The sequence below is a fragment of the Prunus dulcis genome, chromosome 4 (genome assembly GCF_902201215.1).
Source record: "Prunus dulcis chromosome 4, ALMONDv2, whole genome shotgun sequence".
Lineage (NCBI taxonomy): Eukaryota > Viridiplantae > Streptophyta > Magnoliopsida > Rosales > Rosaceae > Prunus > Prunus dulcis.
The window spans coordinates 11,421,930-11,449,732 of NC_047653.1; the positions used below are offsets into that span (position 1 = coordinate 11,421,930).

At 37.2% G+C, this 27,803-nt stretch overlaps 3 protein-coding genes across 3 annotated transcripts in view; 1 reads left to right on the forward strand and 2 right to left on the reverse strand.

The window, feature by feature from the left end:
- Nucleotides 1–22,653: 22,653 nt before the first annotated feature.
- Nucleotides 22,654–23,707, reverse strand: LOC117626554 (beta-glucosidase 18-like). The gene is made up of 4 exons (XM_034358290.1): nucleotides 23,495–23,707; nucleotides 23,197–23,299; nucleotides 23,015–23,108; nucleotides 22,654–22,913 (listed from the first exon to the last, which is right to left on the reverse strand). The coding sequence occupies exons 1-4, from the start codon at nucleotides 23,705–23,707 to the stop codon at nucleotides 22,751–22,753; spliced, it is 573 nt and encodes a 190-aa protein (XP_034214181.1). The 3' UTR covers nucleotides 22,654–22,750.
- A 2,557-nt stretch (nucleotides 23,708–26,264) lies between these two features.
- Nucleotides 26,265–27,443, reverse strand: LOC117625365 (collagen alpha-1(IV) chain-like). Its single transcript, XM_034356931.1, has 2 exons — nucleotides 27,363–27,443; nucleotides 26,265–27,083 (listed from the first exon to the last, which is right to left on the reverse strand). Exons 1-2 carry the CDS (start codon nucleotides 27,441–27,443, stop codon nucleotides 26,265–26,267), a joined length of 900 nt encoding a protein of 299 aa, XP_034212822.1.
- Nucleotides 27,444–27,511: 68 nt separating this feature from the next.
- LOC117625366 (ABC transporter G family member 9-like) overlaps nucleotides 27,512–27,803 on the forward strand; it is a 1,705-nt gene continuing 1,413 nt past the window's right edge. Inside the window, exon 1 of the mRNA XM_034356932.1 lies at nucleotides 27,512–27,591. Within this exon, the coding sequence (XP_034212823.1) occupies nucleotides 27,512–27,591 (80 nt within the window). The remainder of the gene's footprint in view (nucleotides 27,592–27,803) is intronic.

Here is a 27,803-nt window from a genome sequence, read left to right on the forward strand (position 1 = left end):
TGGAGAATTAGATGAAGATGGAACAACCAGAAGGTTTTGTGGTAAAAGGTCAAAAAACTAAAGTCTGTAAACTTGTTAAGTCTTTATATGGACTTAAACAAACTCCAAAACAATGGCATCAAAAATTTGATCATACAATGATGTCAAACGGATTTAAGATCAATGAATGTGACAAGTGTGTTTACATAAAGAACAACAAGAATTCTTGTGTTCTTGCATGTTTATATGTTGATGACATGCTTATAATGGGAACAAGTAAGGATGCAGTAAATTCTATAAAGAAGATGTTGAATTCAAGTTTTGACATGAAAATCTTAGGTCAAGTTGATGTCATTCTGGGAATTCAAATCAAAAGAAATAGTGATGGGTAATTCTTACTCAATCCCATTATGCAAATTTTTTTTAAAGAAAGTTTGGTCAATTTGACTGCAAACATGTTGTGACTCATTTTGATGTAAATTGCAAGTTAAAGAAGAATAATGGAAATGAAATTTCCCAATTGGAGTATTCCCAAGTAATTGGGAGCCTAATGTATTTAATGAATTCTATTAGGCCAGACTTAGCTTATTCAGTAAGCAGGCTTAGTAGATACACAAGCAATCCTGGACATGATCATTAGGAGGCATTAATCAAAGTGTTAAGATATTTGAAATGCACCCAAGATTATGGATTACATTATACAAAATATCCACCAGTTCTAGAAGGCTATAGTGATGCAAATTGGATTTCTAATAGTGCCGTAGCACGATATTATTCGTTTTGGGCTCCATGCCCTCACGGTTTTGTTTCTGGGAACTCACGAACAACTTCCCAATGGGTCACCCATCCTGGGATTGCTATAGCCCAAACTCACTTAACTTCGAAGTTTCTATGACTGTTCACCCGTTTTCGCGTTTAGCTCATGTGATGGAAGGGCGAAATTCCCCACTGGCTTGGAGACCATATACTGGTCAAACAAGTCAGCTTTCTTTGGTGTGCGAGCGTGCCACTGCTAGCAACGTGAATTCTAGCAGATTTCTTTTAGAAAAGATAACTTGCGCCCCAAGTTACTGACTTCTAAAACAAACGATTGTGAATTTGGGTGAGGAATATCTCCCAAGTAAGTTCTTTTCTTGCCTTAGACCGGTAAGGACTTTCACAATTTATCTCAGTATCAAACGGCTGTTCTGGCCAGAAGTGTTTGATAGAAGTGGACTGTTCAGGCAGAACTGCCTTTTACAAGATAATAAATACACATATTTAACTCTAGACAAGTTAAGAGACTGTCGGAACTTCGTTTCCGCTTGAATGGAAGGTTCCGCTGTAGGCTGGACTGGACATATCTGGGTTGGTCCGTACTGCTTTGTGACTTCAAATGCTAGGCTGACCTGCAAATCGATACCAAAGTTGGATTTTGGCAGAGCTTTACGTCTTCTTCACGTTTTGTGAGGCCTTTTGAATAGGCAGAACTGCAACTTCTCCTGCTTGGAAGGGACAGAAGTGGCTATTCTCAATGGTCTCATGAGCTAGGGATTATACTACGAGAGTTGTTCTGTTTGAACAGGGCTCTTCCTGAGTTTTCTGGGGTCCCCTCGTTTGTGAAAACTCAAAACTCTGCTTGTCTTGGCTTTTGCTGAACCAAATTTGTAACGAGGTGTCTTGTTCCAGAAGACTTGTTTCCTAAGTCTTGAACCTTGGAATTCAAGTGAGCTCTTGGCTTTTCTTGGTGTTGTGTTTTTTTGATTGATGAATTGAGTGTCTCCTTGCCTGCTTCTGTTTTTTTTTTTTTATAAGAGATTCTCTCTTGAAGGTGATTTTAAACTTTAATAATGGGCGGCAACAGATCTTTCAAAACGTAAAACAGGAAAGATTTTATCAATTATGGCAGATAGGCTCCCAGTAGTCTTTTCCATAGCAATCCCTTCCCTGGTTTCCTGGGCGGCTGTTTCTTTGTTTTAACCAACGCCACCGCCTATGCTTCTTATGGCGGTTTGGTTTCTTTTGTGTTTCCTGAGTAATTCCTTGTTTCCCGTTCTAACTCTGTAATCCTTTGGAAGATGGCGTCTCGTTTTGGAGAGAAAATCTCTGAATATAGATGGGGTCTTTTTGATCTTCTGTTTTGGCAGTTTTTCAGAGACGTCCCTTCCCACATAAAGAATTTTTAGTTGGAAATGCTGACTTTCAAAAGCTGAGGTAGCCACGTGAATGTGTTTTTAGTCTTTTGGGCTTGAGTTTTAAACAAATATCTTCGTGGGCTGATCCTCAAAGGCCCAAATATGGCAGTTTTCTATGTTTTGGGCTTTCTGGGATTGGGTAAGTGATTTTATCACGGGCCTGTTTTTGGATCTTTTGGTATGTTTAAATTTAGGCCCAAACAATGACTTCGAAGCCAGTGAGCTCCCAAAAAGCCTCGTGCTAGATGGAGGTGGGCATGTACATATAAGGCACATCACCCCCTCTCTATTGGTCGATATGGGATGATACAATCCACCCCCCTTAGGGGCCTGATGTTCTAGTCGGCACACTCACATCACATGGCAGAGTGGCTCTGATGCCATTCAGTCATATCCCGGATCGGCTCCGCCATAGCAAGATATTATCCGCTTTGGGCCCCATGCCCTCACAGTTTTGTTTTTGGAAACTCATGAGCAGCTTCCCAATGGGTCACCCATCTTGGGATTGCTCTAGCCCAAACTCGCTGAACTTCAAAATTCCCATGACTCCTAAGCCAATGAGCTCCCAAAAGGCCTCGTGCTAGATGGAAGTGGGCATGTATATATAAAACACATCACTCCTTTTCCGTTGGTCGATGTGAGATGTTACAATTTTAGATTGGAGCTCTGTTTCGTTGAGATTGAAGTAGGTTTTTGCACTTAAAAAGATAGGCTTGTTACTTAAAAGGGCAGAACAATAGGAAGTTTAGATGTGGAAGCCTTTTTTGATGAGCTCACTTAAATATTTTAGAGTTGGAGCTCTTTTTTGATGAGATTGAAGTAGGTTTTTGGCAAACAATGGATTAGTCAATTTCTCAACAAACCTATCTTTTGCCAAAAACTTTTTGCACTTAAAAAGATAGGTTTGTACTTAAAATGGTTGTTTTGTTCTATTGATAATATATTTTTGAAACTTTGGATAGATGTAAATGGTGAATGACGTATATGGTTTAGTTTGAAACTTTGGATGGACGTGAATGATGAATGATGCATATGGTTTAGTTTGAAACTTTGGATGGATGTGAATGATGAATGATGAATGATGCATATGTTTTAGTTTGAAAGGATGATTGAATGAATGATTTTGAATATGTTGTGATGTGAATGGTGAATGAATTTCAAGCAGGTTTTGAATGAATTTCAAGCAGGTTTTGAATGAATGTTTGAGTTTGAATGAATTTAGATTCTACATATTTTCAAGTAGGTTTTCACCAAACCAAACCGAGGAAATCCGAGATGACTGGTTTCGGTTTCCTACCTCATGGTTTGGCGTACGGTTTGAATTTTCTTCAAACCGTGAGGTACAGTTCAGCATACTGTTTGGGCTCAAAACTGAATAAAACCAAACAAAACCTAGCCCAACTCTAGTTATATCTATCAAATGTACTAATAAATACTAGTCTTATCACCCTTTTATACCACATGATGTGGCAGCTGATGTGTACATACCACATCATGTAAAATATTGCTATTTTTTGTTTTTCTAATTTTATTTATTAAAATACATTTCATTCATTTAATTGATGTGACATATGATATGAACATGCCACATCATGTAGTATAGAAATATGAGATAAAAATATGGTAAATGTAGCATTACTCTTTTGTTATTTACAACGATAATGTAGTTATTAAGAAGGAAAATGCTAAGCTTACTATATTTTTATATCACATTGAGTATAAAAATCTAATAAAGGTGGGCCTCGTTGTATTAACGGGCTCTACTTTTATTAGAGAGGTAGTACATAATGTGGTATAAAAATATGGTAAGTCTAGAATTACTCTATTAAGATTAGACTTCACATATAAATCCGCCACTCTCCGATAAATCTTTTTGATGTGACATCTTGCAATGTGATGTTACAAATCGATTAATATTATACAATCTATTCATTACCATAGCGCCTTGAAATATTAATAACTTTGTCCAATTTATTTTCGCTAACCTATGTTACTAATACACGTGGCAAAATTCCAATACCATATAATAATTTCTAGAAATGACAACAAAACGAATTGAGGTCGATTTTCCTTCGTAACCGAGTAAGTTTCAATCTTGATTTATAATTTAGAAATGAAAGTAAGACTTAGTAAAGATAAAATAAATAATAAATAATAAAAAAGCCTACGCGCCAATTCCTATGGGTTGTGTATTTTCCTTATGTTCTTGTCTTATCTTGATTTTCAAATTTAATAAGATTTCTTAGCTCTTTCCAATTGAGTATAACCAAGATAACCTATTTACCCAAGGATTAGTCAGACTCAGATATGTACCTGCCCACTAAAAATATTAGAGAATTTTTAGATCTCAGATGAATGATTTAGAGTAAAAATTAAAGATACTGAAGACAAGGAAGAGAATCCAAATTCTTTTTTTAAATAAAGAAGCCCAAAAACGAAGCTGCAATTAAATAATCAACAAGGCAGAAAGAGCTCATAATATATGGCCACTTCCCCATCCGATCCGAACAATACAATTGAAAAAATGGAGAAGAGAATGGGGGTTGTTCAAGCACCTAAAGACTTCATATGGGCATGTCTTTATTTCTTCAGTTGATGAGCTAGCTGCTGAAGTGAACTCCCTACATATTCATCTTCCGGTGCACACCAAGTGTTTGCTATATTGCTCGACTGAGAGGACGACGAGAAGAAGACCTGCTTCTGCTTCTGCTTCTCCTAAGCTCGCGGATCTGAGACACCATCGCTTCCACCATATCTCCTGTATAATTCATCAGCAATGGCCGCAAGAACATAGCCCAAAGCCCCACCAATGCCACCATTACTTCTGCTCCCAAACCCAACATTGATAAATTAATACAATATTTTTCCCTTCTCCTGCATATATGGGGTGTTACTGTTGTTCTCTCTCTCTCTCTCTCTCTCTCTCTCTCTCTCAGCGCTTGGAAGTTGATGGGCAGTTATAATGTTATCCGGTATGTGGAATTTCTAATAAATGTAATGTTTGGTTCCAAAGGTACAAGCGCGACCAAATTAAGGACTAGGTACCAAGACTAAACTTCATCCACCATTCTTTAAAAACAGACAGTCTTCAGGCCCGGTCGGTAGCTGAGGTCTACATTGGGAAACTATTAACCACCACCTCTGTATCTACCATTCTTTAACCCTCTGTTTTTTTTTTTGGGGTCAAAAGTGAGATGACGAAAATATTCAATTTGAAATCATGTAATTTGGGCGAAGTTACGATTTGGTTCTTATAGTTTTAAGAGATATTTAGTGATATACCCATTCTTAACACTAATATTATAGATAAACCCTACATACCAAAAAAAACCCCAAAAAAATCAAAAAAATGACAACTGACTTTATTGAATTTAATATTGATTATTAAATTACTTTGATGCTCTATTGAGTGTTTTGGGTATTTTTATGAGATTTTGGGATTTGACTTGTTTTAAGAAATTGATGGCAGTTTTGTAATTCATAAGAAGTTAAAAGTCTCTTTGTTATGTTGTAAATGAGTTTTGGGTGTGTTTCTAAAGTCCATTTCATATGTGGTATTTTTATAATTTGGGCCTCTATATTGGGTATAATAGTGAATCTCCCTTATAATTGTCATAATCTAAGTCATATATTTTACTGATTATGCACAATTCACGTGAATAAGGATTTAATTTAGTCATTCGTTTACAAAATTAGCATGTGAGGTGCTTTTACACCTCCAAATTTTTTTTTTCTATCTTACCCTAATGGTTGTAATTTACATATATCATTCAAGTGACTTTTGTGGATAAATTCACGTTGAAATTTTAACAAACTTACACTATAATTTGTAAATTACAATCATTAGTATCCTATAAGCATTAAATCACAAGCCAGGGACGGACTTAGGATTTCAAATTGGGGTAGGCTAAATTATATTACGCACAAACCAATTAAGAAGATAGAAAACTCGACAGTACGAGTTACTTTCATTGATCACAAAAAATATATCTTAATCAAGAGGACATAATCAGCTTTACCCCATAAAATTCATCTAGTACATATCTCTTTTTGGATTTCTACGGGCAGGGCTGTCTGAAGTGAAAGACAAGTTATTTTCTATCAAAAAATAAAATAGGGGTATTTTCGACCAAAAAATGGAGGTTTAGCCTTTGGCCCTTTTTGTACCCCCCAAAAAAAAAAAAAAATAAGGGTGAAGGTTTAGGGTTGAGGTAACTGACCCTGACTTGTATCTTAATATTTCTAGTGCAAAACAAAGAAAGAAAAATCCCAGAAAAAAAAACAAAACAAAACGAATGACCTGTTATAAAATGAACTGGGATATGTACGAATATTGAGCTGCACGTAAAGTAGATGAGACACAGCATTTAACGAGGTTCGGCTATGCCTACGTCCTCGGAGAGCAGCAGTAGTAACTTTTCACTATATAAAATATTATGGCTACAACTTTAGTGTTTACAATATGTGTGGCTCATTGAATTTTCTTTCTAGGAGAATTTCTCTCTGCTCTCTTTCTCTTCACTCACTCACCCTCTTTCTTCCTTCTCTTACTCTTCTCTCATTTCATCACACATTACAAGCAAATATAATGCCTATTTATAGGCAAAGCAAATAGCTTGGTTTGGTGGGTGTGTGATATGGTTTGGTAGGTGTGTGGTTTGGTTTGGTGGGTGTGTGGTTTGATTTTGTACCCTCACCCACGCGCCGGCAGCTTGGGTGTCCAGAGCGATAACGGCTCGCCGGAAAAACTCCAAACCGAGACTCCAAACTCCTATCCTAGGTAAAACACCCCATTTGGAGTCACTTTTGTTCTTGGACATACCCCAAAAAGTGGCCGAAAATGGCCGATCACGGCTGCCGAAGTTTGACCACTTTTCAATTCGAAAATCGAGTGTTCTACAGCTAAAATCGATCCAAACCCAGCCAACCAACAGTTAGAGCATGAAAAATAGGTAAGAATCCATATCTTACTCGAACGATTTGGATGAGAAACGAAGGAGAACGAGAGGAGAGAAGTTCGGGTGAAAATCGGTCAGAAATCTCCAGTTCCGGGCTGCCCAAGGGCGGCGACAGGTCGTGGCGTGACGGCGGCGACGAGACGAAGCTGATGGTACCAACACCGGAGATTGGCGTGCTCTGTGGTGGCCGCTGTCTCGATCTGAAGGAGAGAGGGCGCGGACGGCTCGCGCGGGAGGAGAGAGAGAGAGAGGAGAGAGAGAAAGCTGAGGGGAGGAGAGAGAGAGAAGAGATAAAAATCTGACTTTTTTCGAAATTATCATTTTGCCCTTCGCGGTCTTTTGACCGTATTTTCTTCGTTACAATTCCGATTCGAGTCTATTCTATGTCTACGGACTCGTTTCGTCGTGCTCTACGCAACGGCGCAAGCGGAATTACCAAATTCCTTCTCGGTCAAAAAGTCAACTTTTTTCCCATTAAATAATACGAGGGCAAAATCGTCTTTCTCCTCTAATAAATTAATACTAATTTTGAGATATTTGTTTCGGGTTATTACAGTTTGCGTGCTAGAGCAAACGAGGTTCGGAAGCTAACAACTGAAAATTCGTCTCTTCAAAGAATGCTTCATGAGTCTCAACAGGAGGTTGAGAAACTTAAAGGAGAGAATAATGCCTTGTTGAAACTAGTGAGTTCGTACTCCGTTGATACACTGAGAAGGCTAGACATGCTGCAGGTCTCAAATGAAAGAATTTTGGGAGACCACGAGAGACTCATGGCTAAGCTTAAGAGGCGCCGTCCTCTTCCTTCAGAGGCTTCCAGAACATAATGTAATTTTATAGATTTTACAGGGTCTGCACCTTCATTGCAGGTGGAAAAATCTATCTGTTATATGCTCCTTTCCTGTTATAATAATTGCACACATTCTTAAACTTGTACATGTGGTTTTTACGTCTTTTCAAAATGACAGTTTGGAACCTTGTGCCTTATAGGTTCAAATAACCACATCGACTCTCCCAAATTTCATATTTCAATGCATGTGAGCCCGTAACTTCTGGCCCGGGCTAAACACAAACTCAGAATTTATTCGCCCTTTTCAAATGGACATGAAATATGGATTGAGTAAAAGCCACGCTAATATCACAATATAGTAGTGAAGAGCATTAACTACTATATACCCACAACTTCAAGTTCAGGATCTCTCATATATTTGGGTCCATGGGCTTCCGGCCCAGATATAACAAAATATGTGGGGAGCCTCAATTCATTATTTGAGGTTTATACTGATGTTATCCATTTCACGGTGTATTTTTAACAACCGGAATTCACAAAATATATTTCTTCCTTGAGGTGATTATAACAGAATCGAACTTTATTAAATTCATCATTCTCTTATGCCAAAGAAATATGTGGTGTACCACAATTTGCAATAATACCTCAAGGGTTGTCCATTTAACTGTTGGAACTTTAGGTTCTCAACACTGTTAGATTTTGAACTTCAGGCCAAAATCACATATTCTCATGGTATGGATATTTTTACAATTTTCTGTACATATTTTGGGACTTCAAGTCCTTACATAATTGTCCATATTTTGAGAAACTTCTGGCATCTCATTTAATTGTTCATCCATGAGTTTAAGGAACTGCAGGTTCCCTTTTGTATATAGTGACGGTTTACCCAAAATGGTTAATATTTATGCATACGTCACTATTCATGTGAATAGTACTATTCATCAAGTCATGAATACATATCTATTTATGTGTGCAGTACATTTGCCAGTACAGTTATTATTCATGTGTACGGCACTTTTAACCAATACGGTACTGTTACATCATCAAGGAACTCTAGGTCCTTATTTACATGTCAAGGATCAAGAATCTTCAAGTCCGATCTCTTGTTTACAAGTATAGTACCGGAGAGACTGCCAGTTCTCATATCAATATCATCATCAAGGATCTTCAAGTCCTGATGTAATTGTATGATGAGGATCAAGGAACTTCTGGTCCTGATCTGCATACTGTAAAAACTCATCATACAGCACAATTAATCCATAAAATAAATTACTGGTAAATAAATTACTGGTATGGACGATAAACCCGCACCATACTTTAAATAAATGTAAATGTGCGGTAAAATAAATTCATAAATTAAATTGCTTGTTGTATGGACGTTAATCCCGCACCATACCTTAAATAAAATTAAATGTGCGGTAAAGTAAATTCATAAATTAAATTGCTTGTTGTATGGACGTTAATCCCGCACCATACCTTAAATAAAATTAAATGTGTGGTAAAGTAAATTCATAAAGTATGAGGGTTAATTCCACATCATACTTTAAATAAAAGTAAATTTGAGATAAAGTAAACGTGCTTGTATGGGCACTAATTCTGCTCCATACATTTAAATAAAAGTAAAGGCGTGGACGATAAACCCGCACCACCCTTTTAAATAGATACTGTTGTATGGGTAATAAACCTACACCATACAGTAAATAAAATAAGTGTGTGGATAAAACCACCACAAAAAAATATAGGAGGTGAAACAGTCCATATAATTACCATATATATGGATAAAGTAAAGACAATTATTTGTGGGTTCATATCAACACCACAATCAAATAATATAATATTATTATATTGATATATTAGTGGAAAGCTAGACATATCATGTTGGCTTTTCTTCTTTTCACTTGCAATTAAGTTGAACTTGTTGTGTAGAGAAATAATAAAATAATAGAAAAAGTAAGAGGCATAGAGCTTATCCTTACAGTTGGTTTGCTCGTATATCTCTCTAGCAGACCACAGCTCCTCCACTACTTTTCTTCCTTACATCAACATAATGGTTAGTAGTATAGATAATAGTGCAGCACAAAAATTATACCTGAGAGCTTCTCGTGCTGATAACGTGTTATAAAATGAACTGGGATATGTGCGAATATTGAGCTGCACGTAAAGTAGATGAGACACAGCATTTAACGAGGTTCGGCTATGCCTACGTCCTCGGAGAGCAGCAGCAGTAACCTTTCACTATATAACATAATAGGGCTACAACTTTAGTATTTACAATATGTATGCTCACTGAATTTTCTCTCTAGGAGAATTTCTCTCTGCTCTCTTTCTCTTCACTCACTCACCCTCTTTCTTCCTTCTCTTCCTCTTCTCTCATTTCATCACACATTACAAGCAAATATAATGCCTATTTATAGGCAAAGCAAATGGCTTGGTTTGGTGGGTGTGTGATATATGGTTTGGTAGGTGTGTGGTTTGGTTTGGTGTTGGTGTGTGGTTTGATTTGGTGGGTGTGTGGTTTGATTTTTTTGTTAGGAGATTCACTATTATACTTAATATAGGGGCTCAAATTATAAAATATATCTCATATGAAATGGACTTTAGAAATACCCCCACAGCCCATTTACAACATAACAAAGAGGCTTTTAACTTCTTATAAATTACAAAACTGCCATTAATTTCTTAAAACAAGCCCAACCCCAAAATCTCATAAAAATATCCAAAACACTTAGTAAGCATCAAAGTAATTTAATAATCAATATTAAATTCAATAAGGCTAGCTGTCATTTTTTGGGTTTTTTTTTTGGTTTCTTTATAGAAATTCAATGGTGTAGGGTTTATTTATAATATTAGTGCTAAGAATGGATATATCACTAAATATCTCTAATTTGTTTAGACTGAAAAAAGACAAAGTCACCTGGGCTATAGCCCAGGTTAGCCAAAGGGTAGGTCCGTCCTGATTACGACAAACTGAAGCTTTAAGGAGAAAATAAGAACTTCGTCTCAACTACAACGATACGAATTCAAAATCTGCGATTTTGATTAGACAACACTATATGATCCAACAAATTTAGTTGATCTAGTGCAGATGCGAACTACTCTTTCTACTTGTACAATTTGACCATGTCATGTAACGTGCCAAAAAAGAAACTGTTCACCCATGCTAAATGCTTTTCTTTGGGTAAATAGCAAACTAAAGAAAGACCACGCCATCTTTTTCATTTTATGCATGTTGTGCATGTGAGCAAAGACCTCACACATGCTATACATGAATAGGAGATTTTTTTATTTTATATATGTTTTGTTAAAATAAATTATTATTAATTATTTACTTACTAACCAGTTAGCGCTCGATGTTATATATATGAACTCGGGCAATCTCATATGGGGATCTTCAGTCCGAAAAGGGGTATCTATGTGGCCCATGTAACATCCTACAATATATTGACTATGAAAGCTAATGTTTGGTAAATGTGAGTAAATAAGTAATATCATGCTAAATGTGAGTGAAATTTCACTTTGGGTTACTACATATCTTCGATTCCCATCTTCCCCTATATTCAAGGTTCTAGGAACGGGGTCAGTGGGTTTGAGCTTTTCTTTTGGGGCCTTTTGGCCTTCTTAGCTATCAACAGAAAATATCACTTTGATTTGATTTATAACTTACACCATGTTAAGAGTAAACGATTCAACCATTTAATAAGTTGGCCAAGTCGATAGAAACAATATAGCCAGCCGAAATAAATATGTATAGAGATGCATTTGAGGGTAAGACTCATTATCTTCTCTCTATTAGGTGTATATTTTTATGTTTATTAATAAGATTCACTCAAAACATTGAATTTTTAATATAATTAAGTTTTGCCCAGTCAGATTTCGAATCCTGAATCTGACACTGCTCCTGAGTTCCTCCTCCACATACGACATAACCTCTTTACAAAAAGACGTATGTTTTTTTTCTTCTTTCAACTCTTTTAACCCAAATTCTAGTTTTAACTCAAGTCACTTTCTTCTCTCCGACCATCGGCCATATAAATCTCTAAGCACTAACAACGTAAATCTCCGACGAACTTCTTCCATTGTATGATTAATTCTTTTAGGATGGTTAGTCCAACGACATTGTTTTCATTTCTCTTATGCCCCCAATTAGTGGTGGAGCCCAAAATTGATTTTAGTGTGGCCAAATGAAGTAGCCAGCTAAGCTCTTTAAAAATTATTTTGGCCAAAAGTATTACAATTATCATTACATTTCAGCAACTTTAGCTTCCAGTTGGCATTCTTCCCTGTCGCTGTGACAGATTGGTGCTGTCTTGTGGTACAGAAATGAATGATAAAAATGACTGTTAACTGGCAAATCCTTAAAGAAAGTCCCATCATATTAAAGACTACGTTATTCATGTCTGCTACAAGATGGCAAATCCTTGTGGCACACGCCTAATAAGGTATAAAGCTAGTTTTCCCTGGGACATGGGAGACTAGCTGGCAAATACGAGAAGGATAAAAAAAAAATTGTGTTAACAATAGTCTTCTAGTCATTGATGCGTTGTGAGATTCGCTTAAACCTCTAATGATAAGTTCTTAAGCTATCAAGAGTGGAGTGGTTTGAAGTATTTACTCCTTGGAGTGGTTTGAAGTATTTACTCCTTGGAGTGGTTTCAAACAAGATCCTAGGTTCAAGTTCTAGCATCCGTGTAGTGTGTGAGTTTAGTATGTTATCGTCCATCTCAATAGGAAAGGTTCTCATAAAAAAATAAATAAAAAAATAAAACTATCAAGAATTCTAGGGCTCTAGATTTTATCAGATACTCCTATCTGGAAATCCAAGGCCCATCCAACCACAATCGTATACCACTATAAGAAAAAAAGGTCAGTAGTGATCAATTTCTTTGTGACCACATTAATAATGGTCACATATACAATGAATTTAATGACCAATAATACTACATGGTCAGTAAATTAATTAAGACATATTTTTCATTTTTTAATGACTAAATTTTTTTACCAGTATTTAAATTAGTCACTCAAAACAACTTAAATAATAAAGTCAGTGACCAACACATACGCCAAGCTAGCCTTACTTATGTTATTTAATACATCAGTGACCAATTAACTTTTTTTAAACATTATTTTTTGTTTTCAAAACGCGCGTGTTTTGAGCGAGAAGAGCGAAAGCATCTTAAAAAAAATAAAAAAGACGAGCGAGCTCAGAACGAGATTACAGAGAGCGATACCATCTTCTTTGACGAACGAGACCAGAGAGAGCTCAGAGCAAGACCTGCGATACCGTCTTCTTCGACGAGCAAGCTCAGAGCGAGACTAGAGAAAGTGATATCGTCTTCTTCGATGAGTATCGTCCTCTTCGTCTTTGTCGTTTCGATTTCTAAGTTTTCTCCCAATATCATGTGAGCTTTCTATTTCTCTTTGCTTTGAATGTTAGTTTTGATTTCATTTGAGTTTGATTTGAGTACGATTATGACTCTGAGTCTGATTCTCTATTCCCTAATTCCCTAGTTCTCTAGGTTTGATTTGATAAATAAAGGCTTTAAGCAAAACTTTGTGTCCTTAAATCAGCTAGGTTTTCTTTTGGTACCCAAGCAGAGCTTGATTTTAGGTTCAATTTTGATTTCAGTTTTGATTATTACGTTTTTTTTATTTATCTACTGCTTGTTTTGAATTTCAGTTTGCAGTGGACATGTTCTAATATAAACAATGCATGTCCTGATTAGACTGTTATATATTGTGTGGAATTTCACAATCCATTGATTTTCTGACCAATTTTGTTTGCTTTAGGCTAGTTTCATACATCTACCTGGAAGACCATGAAACCCAAATTTAGACTAATCACCACTGCTTTCTTTTTTTCTTTCATTTTTGGGTTTGATTAGAGATGGATAGGAGTTGGATTCATATGCACACTAGGGGAAAAACACAAGTTATTCATGGGGTGAAAGAGTTCATTAATTTCACAATTGGGCACATGAAACCAGGGATCACTGAAATGTTATGCCCATGTAATAGAGGCAACAACCTACTTTATAGGTCTCCACATCAAGTTGAGGACCATTTATATGCAAATGAAATGGTTATGGACTACAGTAAATGGATATTTCATGGAGAAGAAAAGAGTGATGATGATTTTGTTGGTATAAATATAAAGATAATTGCTATATTTATAGAATTTTGAAAATAAAACTTCACTATAAATTCGAAATAAATACAAGAAAATAACAATAAGGAAAATTAAGAATACTTTACAGATAATCGAGTATAGAACTTGGTTCTATCTCCTTAAGAAGAAATTGCCTCCTCACAGGTGCTTTTAGGATTTACTTGGCAAACGTCTCCCAGGATACAATGATCGACTTCTTGTTGAAGTAGCACTACAATTCCCAAGAAAAGCGAACTCAAACTTGTGTATGAATTCTCTCTTACTCACTCACTATATTTCTAAAAAATATAATGCTATGAATGCTCTTAAAACTACTATTGTTGGATGACAATTGGATGAAATGAAATGTTGTAGAATCTTCTCTATTTATAAGCAACAAGGCCTCTATTCAAAAAAGATGTGACTGAAAAATATCAACAAATGTGTCTTTTCATGTTGCAACCATAAGCCAAGAAGTGCAATGTTTCATTTATTATGAAACAATGCAACTTAAGCCAAGAAGTTCAATATTTCAATTTCTATGAAACAATGCAACTTATCACATAAAATATTATTATTTTACAAACAAAATAAATAATATTTTATTTTTTTTCTATTAAGAACATGACTATTCTCAATGGATACATACCAAAAAGTCATGTACTTAAAGTCACGAGTTCCACAATTTAATTTCCATTAAATTATTAAAAAATTAAATATAAATATTATAATTTTCTAACAGATCTAGAGGATGAGGAAAGTAAAGACTGCTCACCCATTCTAAATGCTTTTTTTTGGGTAAATAGCAAACTAAAGAGACCATGCCATCTTTTTCATTTTATGCATGTTATGCAAGTAAGCAAAGACCTTACACATGCTATGCATGTGTGAGCGAAGTAGTTAATTTATGAGTAAGAAAAAGTGGTGGTGTTTATGGTACATGAATAGGTGATTTTTATTTATATTTTATTAAAATAAATTATTATTAATTATTTACTTACTAATCAGTTAGCTCGATGTTATATATATGAAATCAGGCAATCTCATATGTAGGGTCTTCAGTCCGAAAAGGGATATCTATATGGCCCATGTAACATCCTACAATATATTGACTATGAAAGCTAATATTTGGTAATTGTGAGTATATAAGTAAGATCCTCTTACACAGTAAATAATTACGTAATATCATGGTAAATGTGAGTGAAATTTCACTTTGGGTTACTACATATCTTCGATTCCCATCTCCCCCTATATTCAAGGTTCTAGGAACGGGGGCATCTTGGATTTGAGCTTTTCTTTTCGGGCCTTTTGGCCTTCTTAGCTATCAACAGAAAATATCACTTTGATTTGATCTATAACTTTCACCATGTTAGAGTAAACGATTCAACCATTTAATAAGTTAGCCAAGTCAATAGAAACAATATAGCCAGCCGAAATAAAAGAAGCAAAGTGTAATATTATAAGGAACTAGAATTCTAAATCCAAAACATAATAATAAACAAAGAATAAGACTTCTTTTTTATACAAGCGATATAAACTATGGGGAGGAAGATTTGAACTCGGGTGCAGAGTGGGGAGCACATCCGCTCTTACCAACTTGGCTAAGCCCATATTTGCAAGAACAAGACTTCTTAAGCAACAATCCCCATCTTTCTACCATAAATTTGGAGTTAACCAAGTTAGTTGTGTTCTAAGTAGAATACATCAATCTCACGAGATGTATATGTTTCAAAAGAAGGTAAATTACATATAGTGTTTGTTATAAAACCCCAATGAAGTTGTCATGCTTTGGCTCAAGCTTTTATACTCTATATGCTCTTTATATGTGAACTGCATGTATATAGATACACCAAGTCCACTTAATGCTTCTAAAACGAAGCTCTATATGGTTGCATTCAAACTTTAATTCATGAAAATAAATCATGAAGACAAATAATACTTAACTGAGGTATAATGAGAAACTGTATCAACCAAATATGAAACTTCAATAGTTAAGCAAAATCAAAACATAAAAATTCTACCTCAATGCATATCTAATAACTGAAAATGATCTGCAAAATTTACTCTCACAATTTTGCATCATCGAAACTAGCCAAAATATGAATATGGTTTGAATACTTTGGGTTATTCTTTATTCTTCTCCATAAAGAGGTATATATAGGAGTTTCCATATGAAGGTTTTACAAGGAATTAGATATAGTAAAGAATTTGGAAATTATCTCCTAATTGTACAATGATTTATCACTTATATAAAAAATAGGAAAGTAAATCCCTTAATTAATCAAGGAAGTAAATCTCCTTGATTAATTAGGAGACTCACGTCAACACTCCTTCTCAAGTTGGTGCATATATGTCCCGAATGTCCAATTTGGTAAGTGAGTCATAAAATACTCTTCCGCACTCACAACATATGCAATATCTGATCTTGGAGGACGTATGAAGAGTAGAACCTTTGGTGGTGGTGATAGAAGAAGGAGTCTAGGTTCACTGCATGCTTCTGTGAGTCTGCAATAAGATGGAGAATCATATGAGTTCTTGACATCGCAGCGGAAGTAAGATATGATATGAGCAGGTGAGGAATTTGAGGTGAGGAATTTGATGTATGAATTTGATGTAGGAATTGGATTTAAGAGGTATGTGTATAAGATTTGAGGGTATGTGTTTAGGGATTTTGATAAGAGGATTTGAGGACTTTAGATTTGATGGATTTGGATTTGGGGAAAATTATGAGGAATTTGATTTATGGTTTTGGATTTGAATATGGGAAATTTGAGATAAGGGTTTAGAGACATCAACGGAAAAAATATGAGGCATTTGATTTAGAGTTTTGGATTTGAATATGGGAAAAAATATGAGGAATTTGATTTAGGGTTTTGGATTTGAATATGGGAAATTTGAGATAAGGGTTTAGAGACAACTTCTCTTCACTCCCCTTCTCCCCCTGAAGAGATGGGCTCGTCGGAGTCAAGAAATAGGCAATATCTTCATGAGAAAGAGAAACATATCTATTTCACTCCCCCCCCCTCCCCCCCTGAAGATGAGGTGATGAGAGCACTTAAATTGCAAGAAGAACGCAAGCACAGGTCACAAGAGAACCTGGCTCTTATACCATGCTAAAATATGAATATGGTTTGAATACTTTGGGTTATTCTTTATTCTTCTCCATAATGAGATATATATATATAGGAGTTTACATATGAAGGTTTTACAAGGAATTAGATATAGTGAAGAATTAGGAAAGTATCTCCTAATTGTACAATGATTTATCACTTATATAAATAAAAAAAAATAGGAAAGTAAATCCCTTAATTAATCAAGGAAGTGAATCTCCTTGATTAATTAGGAGACTCACGTCAACACAGCTGACCTCTTGTTGTTTCTAGAATAAAATACTATTGCACTATTATCACAGAAAATTTGCACAGGTCTAGCAATCGAATCCAGCACACACAAACCTGTTATAAAGTTCTTCAACCAAGAATATGCTTGGATGGTGGCCTCATAACAAGCAACAAACTCAGCCTGCATCGTTGAAGCAGCCACAGTGCTGTGCTTTGAACTTTTCCATGAAACAGCTCCTCCTGCTAACAAGAAAACAAATGCTGATGTAGACTTTAAATCATCTAGACAACCTGTAAAATCAGAATCACAATATCCTACTAACTCCAAGCTTTCTTGTCTTTGATAAACCAGCACAAAACTCTTGGTCCTTTGCAAATATGTCTTGACTTTCTTGGCTGCCATCCAATGTGCATTCCCTGGATTTGCTTGAAATCTGCCTAACACACTAATTGCAAAGGCAATGTCTGATCTTGTGCATACTTGAGCATACATTAAGCTGCCCACTAAAGATGCATAGGGTCTGATATCTTCATCTCTTTTTTCTCCAACTCATTTTGAGGACTCTGAGCTCTACTTAATTTGTCTCCTTTTGTAATAGGAACTTCTCCAGATGCACAAGATAACATATTAAATCTTTTAAGCATTTTCTATGTATCCCTTCTTTGATAAGCCAAGCATACCTCGACTTCTGTCTCTGTGTATCTCCACTCCTAGCACATAAGACGCCTCCCCCATATCTTTCATCTCGAAATGTGATGACAGGAAAAACTTTGTGTCAGCAAGCATAGACAAATTGTTAGTGGCCAGTAAAACACCATCGACATAAAGTACTAAGAAGATGAAATTGCTCCCACTAAATTTTAGATAAATAAACTCATCCACTAGATTCTCTGTGAAGCCTTGTGAGCTTACAACTTCATCAAACCTCAAGTACCATTGCCTTGATGCCTGCTTCAGTCCATAATTGGACTTTTTGAGTTTGCAGACCAAATGCTCTCCTCCACCCTTCATAAAACCCGCAGGTTGCACCATATATACTTCTTCATCCTGTCTCCCATTTAAAGAGGCTGTCTTTACAACTATTTGATGTAAAAACAGGTCATATTGTGCAGTAAGAGCCATGATAATGCGAAATGCATCTTTAGTTGAAACTGGGGTAAAAGTTTCACTGTAATCTATTCCTTCTTTTTGAGTAAAACCCTTTGCAACTAATCTGGCCTTCAATCTTTCTATGTTGCCCATTGAGTCTTTCTTGGTTTTGAACACCCATTTACACCCTATTGGCTTCACTCCTTTTGGCAGCTCCACTAAATCCCACACCTGATTGTTTTTCATTGAATCTAATTCACTTTCATTGCTTCTCTCTATTTCAATACCTTTGGACTATTAATTGCTTCATTGAAAGATAAAAGATCTTCAAAATCTGATGCCATAAACTCTGATTCTTGTAAATACACTACATAATCTTGGGATATTGCTGGTCTTCTATTTCTGTTATATCTTCTCTGTGGGGCTGGTGCTTCTTGTGGCTGAACTACTTCATTGTTCACATCTTGAGTTTCCTGGACTTGGATTTCATTCCCGTGTTCTTGTTCAGGTTCCATATCTTCTCCTTGTATTTCACTTATATGTGGAACTTGCACACTTTGCTTTGCTGGCTCAATTGCAATTTCACCCAGCTTTTCAAAAACGAAATCTGTGGCCTTTCTTTCTTCATGGACATTTTCTAGAAAAACTGTCCTACCTATTTCCACAAGCCTTGTTGTATGATTGGGACAGTAAAATCTGTACCCCTTTGTCTTCTCTGGATAACCTACAAAAAAACAACTTATGGTCTTGGATCCAATTTCTTCTCTTGTGGATTGCAGACTTTTGCTTCTGCCTTGCACCCTCATATGTGCAAATGGTTGAGGCTCGGCTTTCTATTAGTCCATAGCTCAAATGGGGTATTTGATACTACCTTACTTGGTACATGGTTTAGGATGTAGTTTGCTATCCCTATTGCCTCGCCTCATAGGTAATTAGGTAGTTGTGAATTGTAGATCATGCTCCTCACCATGTCCTTGAGTGTTCTATTTCTTCTTTCAGCTACACCGTTCTGCTCTGGAGTTCATGGATTGGTGTGTTGTGCAACAATTCCACATTCCTGCTAATACTTAGCAAAAGGTCCAGGGTGTCTGCCAGTTTGATCAAATTTTCCATAATATTCTCCTCCCTTATCATACCTAACAACTTTTATCTTTAGTTCCAATTGTCCTTCAACTTCTGTTTTAAAAATTTTTAAAAGCTTCTAAAGCACTAGATTTTTCTGTAATGAGAAACAAGTAGCCGTACCTAGAGTAGTCATCTATGAAGGTTATGAAGTATCTGTGGCCTTCTAGAGTTTGCATGGGAAATGGGTTTCTAAGAGTTGACCACTTCTGTTTGAGCCTTTCTTTCTTCCTTTAGTTAATTTCCCTTTAATATGATTGACACAGACATCTATATCAGAGAAGTCTACTGGTGGTAGGACTTGGTCTTTAACTAGGCGTTGGATTCTATCTTTAGAGATATGACCTAACCTATGATGCCCATGCCTAACAGATTGAGTTGGATTTGGAATGATTTCAGTGTTTAGAGCATATGGAATGGAATTTGAGTGAAATAAACCACATTCAACTGGGCCTTTTGCAACTAGACTTAAATTATGAAACAAACTGAAGCCCTCTTTATTGAATTGAAAAGAATAATTTGACAAAACTAACTTAGAAATTGAAATAAGATTCCTTCTCATGGAAAGTACATAGACTATATCATCTAGCTCTAGACAATGACTCGATCTTCCTAGCTGAAGATTGACGACTCCTACTGCTTTGACTTCAACCTTTGTTCCATCCCTTACGAAGACATTGACCTCATTCCTATTTGGAGTTCTCTTTCTTAGAAAGCCCTGCAAAGTATTTGTGACATGGACAGAACAACTAGTATCAAGTAACCAGGAATTAGAAGGAACGTCAACTAGATTAGACTCAAAACAGACAAAAGACTGGAGATTACCTTTAGCTTCTTGTTTCTCTAACCATCGCTTGTATTTATGACAAGCTTTCTTCATGTGCCTTGGCCTTTTACAGAAGAAACACTTATAGTTGGATGTTTTGTTAGCCTTAAAGTCATTGGTCTTTTTGGGGAAGTGAGCATTCTTGACTGGCTCCTTTTTAGCAGACCCATTTAGGTAGGATTTTGGAGAGTTGATTTTAGTTATCATGTTAACTGTGAGATCCACTTTTTCCTTTCTGATCCTATCTTCTTCTTGAAGACATATTGCTATGAGTTCATTCAAATTCCACTTCTTTCATTGAGCATTATAACTTGATTTAAGTGTAGTGAATTCAGCAGGCAATGAATTGAGAGTGGTATGCACAAGAAAAACATCAGACAAAGATACCTTTAGTTCCTTCAGTTTTCTGGAGATTTCAATTAATTTCATAATGTATTCCCTGACCCTTCCAGCCCTATCATACCTCATTGTTGTCAGTTCACACATAAGCACACTAGTTTATGCTTTCTCAGATCGTTGGAACCTCTCTTCCACTACAGCCAAATAAGCTTTTGCATCCTTGAGATCAGGAACACCTCCTCGAACAGGATCAGTCATAGATCTTTTGATGATCATCAGTTCAACCCTATTTCCCTTTTGCCATTTTTCATACTTTGATCTCTAAGTAGCACTTGCTCCATCTGCTGGTCTTGCTGGTTCATCTTCTCTAAGGGCCAGATCCATATCCATAATTCCCAGGACTATATCCACATCCTCTTACCACTTCTTGTAGTTTGTCCCAGTCAATGGAACAATTGCGTGGTGACTCACAAAGGATAGGTTCAAAGCTGCAGAATAGGACATGCTAGAGTAAATTATCTTTTCCCCAAAACTGGAAACATATTAGGATTCATTTGTTTTGAATTTCTAATATGCAATACTTGATCATAAAACCAATATACAGATACATGCTAACTGACTTTCATTGAGACTTTTGTACTTTTGAGTAGAAAATTTTCGAACAGTTTTCCTAAGCCATGCACTATTTTATGCTAACACATACCAAAACATATAGAACATCTTTGCTTTGGCAAAACTGTTCTCTATATCTCAATATGTGTTACTAACTCAATCCTTTTCTTTTGTTCAATTGATATATCATAACCAACAAAAATTGCTTTGGCTATTTTATTTGATTATGATATCCTTTAGGAACTATTTGGATTGACTGTATAATTTCCTACATAATGGTTTGTAAACCAATCATAAAAGTAATCTTTAAATTTACAACAAAAAACTGCAGAATTTGGTTTATCCTCTAGCAAACGCTGCTGCCTTTATAGGTATTACAAGTATGACAAAACCTGGCTCTGATACCACATGTTAGTCTTACAACATCTTAGCAGACATACAAATAATACACAAAATACCTGCAGAAGAAACCATTGTTCCAGTAGACAAGTCTTCCACCTCTTTAACAAGCTATGTATATCACTCTATCTCAATGGGGCTCAAGAACTTTTGTGATTCAGTGCTTGACAGAGGCACAGACCTATCCTATTTATAATGAGCTTTAGTTGGTGTAATTCTAATAGGACTCTCCCATTACAATCCTATTAGAATTCAACCTAATCACCAAGTAATCGGATCACTATGTCCAACTTTTTTAATTATATTAGGACTTCAATGCTTAAATAGAATATCTTAATCACATATGTATAAGCTTCATAATACTTGTTCGAATTGATTTTGGTATCTGTCTCGGAGTCCCAGCCAAGTACAACGAGTGTGTGACCTTATAATGCTTACACATCATCCTCGTCCTCCTCATCGTTATTGTGATAGCCATCACTCTCATCATCATTCTCTTCCAAAAAAAGATATTTTGTGTTTGATGGATCAAGAAGACTTCATTATTTGTTAGCAGAAACGTGTGATTGATATGACCCAAAAAAACGTGTGATTGATTGAACCTTAAGAACCTAAACCTTAAAATAGGAAGATAGTGCATCCGTATCATATTTTAGCACAAGTCTAGAGTATTAAATTGAAATTAACCCAAAATAAACTAAAGAAACATAATGGCCATGATAGAACGATGTGGTCTTGTGACATTTATTTTTTGTTGTGATGGACATCAACAATTGTTGAATTTAAAAAAAAAACAAAAACAAAAAAACCGAAAACTCATCATGAATCATAACTTTGGACATAAGATAGAAATTTCAATATCCATATATGCCTCCAAATAAAAGAGAGAAACATGCAACAAAATGGAAGTGAATGTGTGATATAAACTACATTTCAGCAACTTCAGGTTCCATTTGGCTAATTACTTTATTTTGGTTATCAACTGAGGAAACTAGCAAACCATCCTGCAGAAAGCTTTGGAGTTCGCTCAAGTGTTTCCCGATCAACATAATATAAGCCAAATCTTTTGGTGTATCCATTGAGCCATTCAAAATTATCCATCAGGGACCAAACGAAGTATCCACGTACATCAGCACCACTTCTGTCAATTAAAATCAGAAAATTAATATTCCACGTTTATATTATATATATCATTGCTTTGAGGAATATCGAAGAGACTCAAATTAATTGTTTTTCAAAAACCTTATTGCTCTGGCTAAAGAGGCAAGGTAAGATCTGTGAAAGTTGATCCGATCCCTGTCTTCTAGTTCATTCTCTTGTGTTTGTAAAGTGCATCCTGCCACATAGTTGAAACAAAAAAAAATTGTTCGATATATGAATCTGTTTACAATCAATGAAATGAACAAGTTGTGCCATCCACTAACCATTTTCAGTCACAAACATGGGCATGTTATTGTATCTTTGCTTAACATAGTCAATGATCTTCTCCATGCCTCTTGGAACAACAAAGAAATCAGCCAGTCCAGTCTGTATGTGAAAGACAACACACGAGTTGATGACCTTGTTAGCTAATATAGAAAGGAAACCAAAAACCAATTAGGCAACAAAGAAGATCATGTTCTCAGACTATCAATCTAAACTATAGATCGTATAAGTTGATAGTCTGACAACATATTATGTCATACTGTTTTACGATATAACAATGTAGTATGTTTTATATACCGGTTCTCCAATTGGAACCCCATCTCGATACCCAGTTGTGTTTAGAAATCCCATGATGGGACGGTCACCCCCAGAGGGGCAAGGAGAGTGAATACAGTCCTTGACATATAGAGTTGAATAGTGGTTGACACCGATAAAATCTATGCTTCCTCTCAAAAGCTGTTTCTCTTTGGCGGAAAACCTTGGTAACTCCAAGCCATGGCAATGGCGCATTTCAGCGGGGTAATCTCCATACACTACAGGATCAAATGTCCTGTTTGGAAAAAGAAAAAAAAGAAAGTCACGTACGTACTTTTTGCATACGATTTGTGTACTCCATGTACACTTCTATTGTATAAACAGTAAATAGAATACACAAAACTAAAGACCTATAGTATGATTTGTGTACTCTTTGTACACTTCTATTCTCAAATTCACACAATTTATAACACTTGTGATAGGTTTAAGATTCATCATTTAGAATTTACAGTTTTGATTTTAATAAACATACGTGTTATAATTTGGATAAACTTGTAACAATATCTCATGACATCATCTTTACCATCGTACCAAATTTTAAACAAAATTCTAAGAGGGATTTGGATTTTAACATGAGGGCTAACAACTACAATATCTGTGTGGGGCAGGTGAATCTTGTTTATACCATATCTCACCAAGCAACTCTAGGCAAGGCAAAGAGTCCCACATTGGAATATTACAAGATGTGTAGACTCCCCCTCATCTATAAAAGGAGACCACTCTCCACTAAGGAGAGGGATGGTTGGGTTGCACTTGATCTTTAGTCAAGGGCTTCTCCCTTCTTACCTTTATATTTGGGTCCAACCCCATGTACAAATGTAAATACACATTGTTATAATAATGAGAATATACTTCTCCGTAGACGTAGCCCATTCATTAAGGGTGAACCACGTATATCTTGTCTTCTGTATATTTATCGCTTGCCTAAATCTTCACACACATGCTGAAGGTCCTCACCTTCACCTATCATCCATCATACATTATCACTAAGTTGGGCTCAAAAGTGCCGAACCATTTTTGAGCATCAACAGTTTGGCGCCGTCTGTGGGAAATCGACACAAAAAACTTCTGTCATTCTCCCCTTATTCAGTGCCCTTCGGCACCCCTACAATCAGCATCACCTAAGTTGCCGTTCGGCAATACCTTGCTGGAACAATCATGAATACTAAGGCAATAACATGTAGAAGATGAAGCCTTGCAGTGTGGCAGAAGAGGAAAAATATAAAGGACCTAGCTCTTCTACAAACCCTTACCTTTTGGCACCTGGCAAGCCAAGGCTGCCAAACAGCAACATATTGCCGAACAATAAGATAAGCATAGTCTTTCTCCTTATTAATATAACGGCAAATAGGCTATCCAATTAAGATAAGCAAAAGCCATTTTTGTTGCCTATATGCTTTTCAGCGAGTATTACATCTTATTAAAATTCAACACTTGCCGTTCGGCAATTCAATAAAATATTTATGCAAAGAAGTCTCATGCTTTTCAGCGTATGATAAAAGTTTGCTCTCTCAAGATATCTCATATTTGAAGACTCCAGACAAAGGCATCTGTACCCACAACCAAGGACAAGTCCAGGACTTTCCAGCTTGCGAAATTCTCCGTTCCACCATGAATGACACTACTGATTCAGAAGGATTCCAATATACCAAACGATACACCCATCTGGAGATTGCTCAAGGCACTCGAGAGCCTTGAGAGACCACCACCTCCATGCCGTTCGGTAGCCTTTCCTCACCGACCCACTGGGGGACTTGGCCTTTTTATTTGTTGTTTGGAAGCTTCCGACTACTACCATATCTTTTTCATCCTACACTTATCACTTGGGAATGTTACTGTCATACCTCTCAAAATTTGGGAAATCGTTCAAAGGGAACCAAAAGGCATCCAAAGACCCAAGTCAAGGATGAAATCATCATTAGCAAATCCAGCTGCCGTTCGGCACCACCCGTACTCAAACAACCACGAAGCTCCGCGGCAACACCATGTTGGTCAGAAGCCTTTTAGGGAACGGTCCGTCCGAATGGCAAAACATGGAGATTAGATGAAGAGCACGTTACCTACTCCTCTGTGCTGTACGGCACCCCAAATGGTTGAAGCTCCAATATGTCTCGCAGAACCATGTTCACTTCAAAGGGATAAGCATGTACCGGTCGGGTGCTGTACGGCAACCCAAACGGCAATTAAACAAAAAAGAAAGATACAAGGTGCCCCAGACTTTCTGCGAACTGCCGTTCGGCACCTTCCTTGGAAAGCATTACTGTTCGGCAATTCCAGACCATTGGGCCAAGAGGCACGGACAGACCACTACCAAACAATAACCCTTCTTACAGAAGTATCACCCTGGTGGAATTATAAGAAGAGCCTATTTACACGGATGGCTCTATAAAAATCTGCATGCCTCACTTTGCCGAACGGCACCCCAACATTCTCAAAAATTGGAGTTCCCCATCGGTAGTCAAAATCATCTACCCACGGCCGAATTGTGGGCTTCATTGCTCAGAGCCATATTGAGTTAATAGTGGCCCCAGCCACCTTTCAAAATCAAAAGGGGCACATGCATGGGTTCATCCAAAATAAGCACTACAAGCCTTATTAAAATCTTCGGTAGTAACCACTAATCTAGTGGAGGCCCACCTGTGGCACTCGGCATTCATGCCAACACAACAAAAAACCCAAAATTATTAGCAATTGGCAATAATTATTGGTAAAGATTGTCGACATATACGACAAAAGAATAAACCAAAGATTATTAGCCATCGGCAATAACCATTGGTAAGTCTGTTCTACAAGCTTCGTCATTCGACGAGAGCGATGCCTTTGGCACCCCGTCATCATTCGGCGAAAGCGATGCCTTCGGCACCTCATCATCATTCGGCGAGAGCGATGCATTCGGCACTCCGTTATCATTGGGCGAGCATGATGCCTTCGGCACCCCGTCATCATTCGACGAGAGCGATGCCTTCGGTACCCCGTCATCTTTCGATGAGAGCGATGCCTTCGGCACCTCGTCATCATTCGGCACGAGCGATGCCTTTGGCACCCCGTCATCATTCGGCGAGAGCGATGCCTTCGGCACTCCGTTATCATTGGGCGAGCATGATGCCTTCGGCACCCCGTCATCATTCGGCACGAGCGATGCCTTCGGCACCCCATCATCATTCGATGAGAGCGATGCCTTCGGCACCCCGTCATCATTCGGCGAAAGCAATGCCTTCGGCACATCGTCATCATTCGGCCAGAGCGATGCCTTCGGCACTCCGTTATCATTGGGCGAGCATGATGCCTTCGGCACCCCGTCATCATTCGACGAGAGCGATGCCTTCGGCACCCCCGTTATCATTCGACGTGAGTGATGCCTTCGGCACCTCGTCATCATTCGGCACGATGCCTTCGGCACTCCGTCATCATTAGACGAGAGCGATGCCTTCGGCACCCCGTCATCCTTCGATGAGAGCGATGCCTTTGGCACCCAATCATCATTAGACGAGAGCGATGCCTTCGGCACCCCATCATCATTCGACAAGAGCGATGCCTTCGGCACCCCGTCATCATTTGGTACCAGCAATGTCTTCGACACACCACCATTCAACAGGTTATCATGTCATTCCGCATTCCAGCTTTGTATGGCTTCCAAATATTCGTAAAGGCAAGGCCACCTTGCATGAGGATTATTGCGTAAGCCATAAGCCACTGGGATACCAAACGGCAATTTTAGGAAATTCAAAAATCTAGGATGGAAAAGTCAAAGTGCCATTCGGCACCCCATCCACACCACACTGCTTGGAAGAAGACTAAGGTGTTGCCCAGTCAGTGCATTGAAAATTACAAGTCCTCAACCAAAAAGTACCTCTTTACTTGAGAACTTAGGGGACTTCTGTTTATACCATATCTCACCAAGCAACTCTAGGCAAGGCAAAGAGTCCCACATTGGAATATTACAAGATGTGTAGACTCCCCCTTATCTATAAAAGGAGACCACTCTCCACTAAGGAAGGGATGGTTGGGTTGCACTTGATCTTTAGTCAAGGGCTTCTCCCTTCTTACCTTTATATTTGGGTCCAACCCCATGTACAAATGTAAATACACATTGTTATAATAATGAGAATATACTTCTCCGTGGAAGTAGCCCATTCATTAAGGGTGAACCACGTATATCTTGTCTTCTGTATATTTATCGCTTGCCTAAATCTTCACACACATGCTGAAGGTCCTTACCTTCACCTATCATCCATCATACATTATCACTAAGTTGGGCTCAAAAGTGCCGAACCATTTTTGAGCATCAACA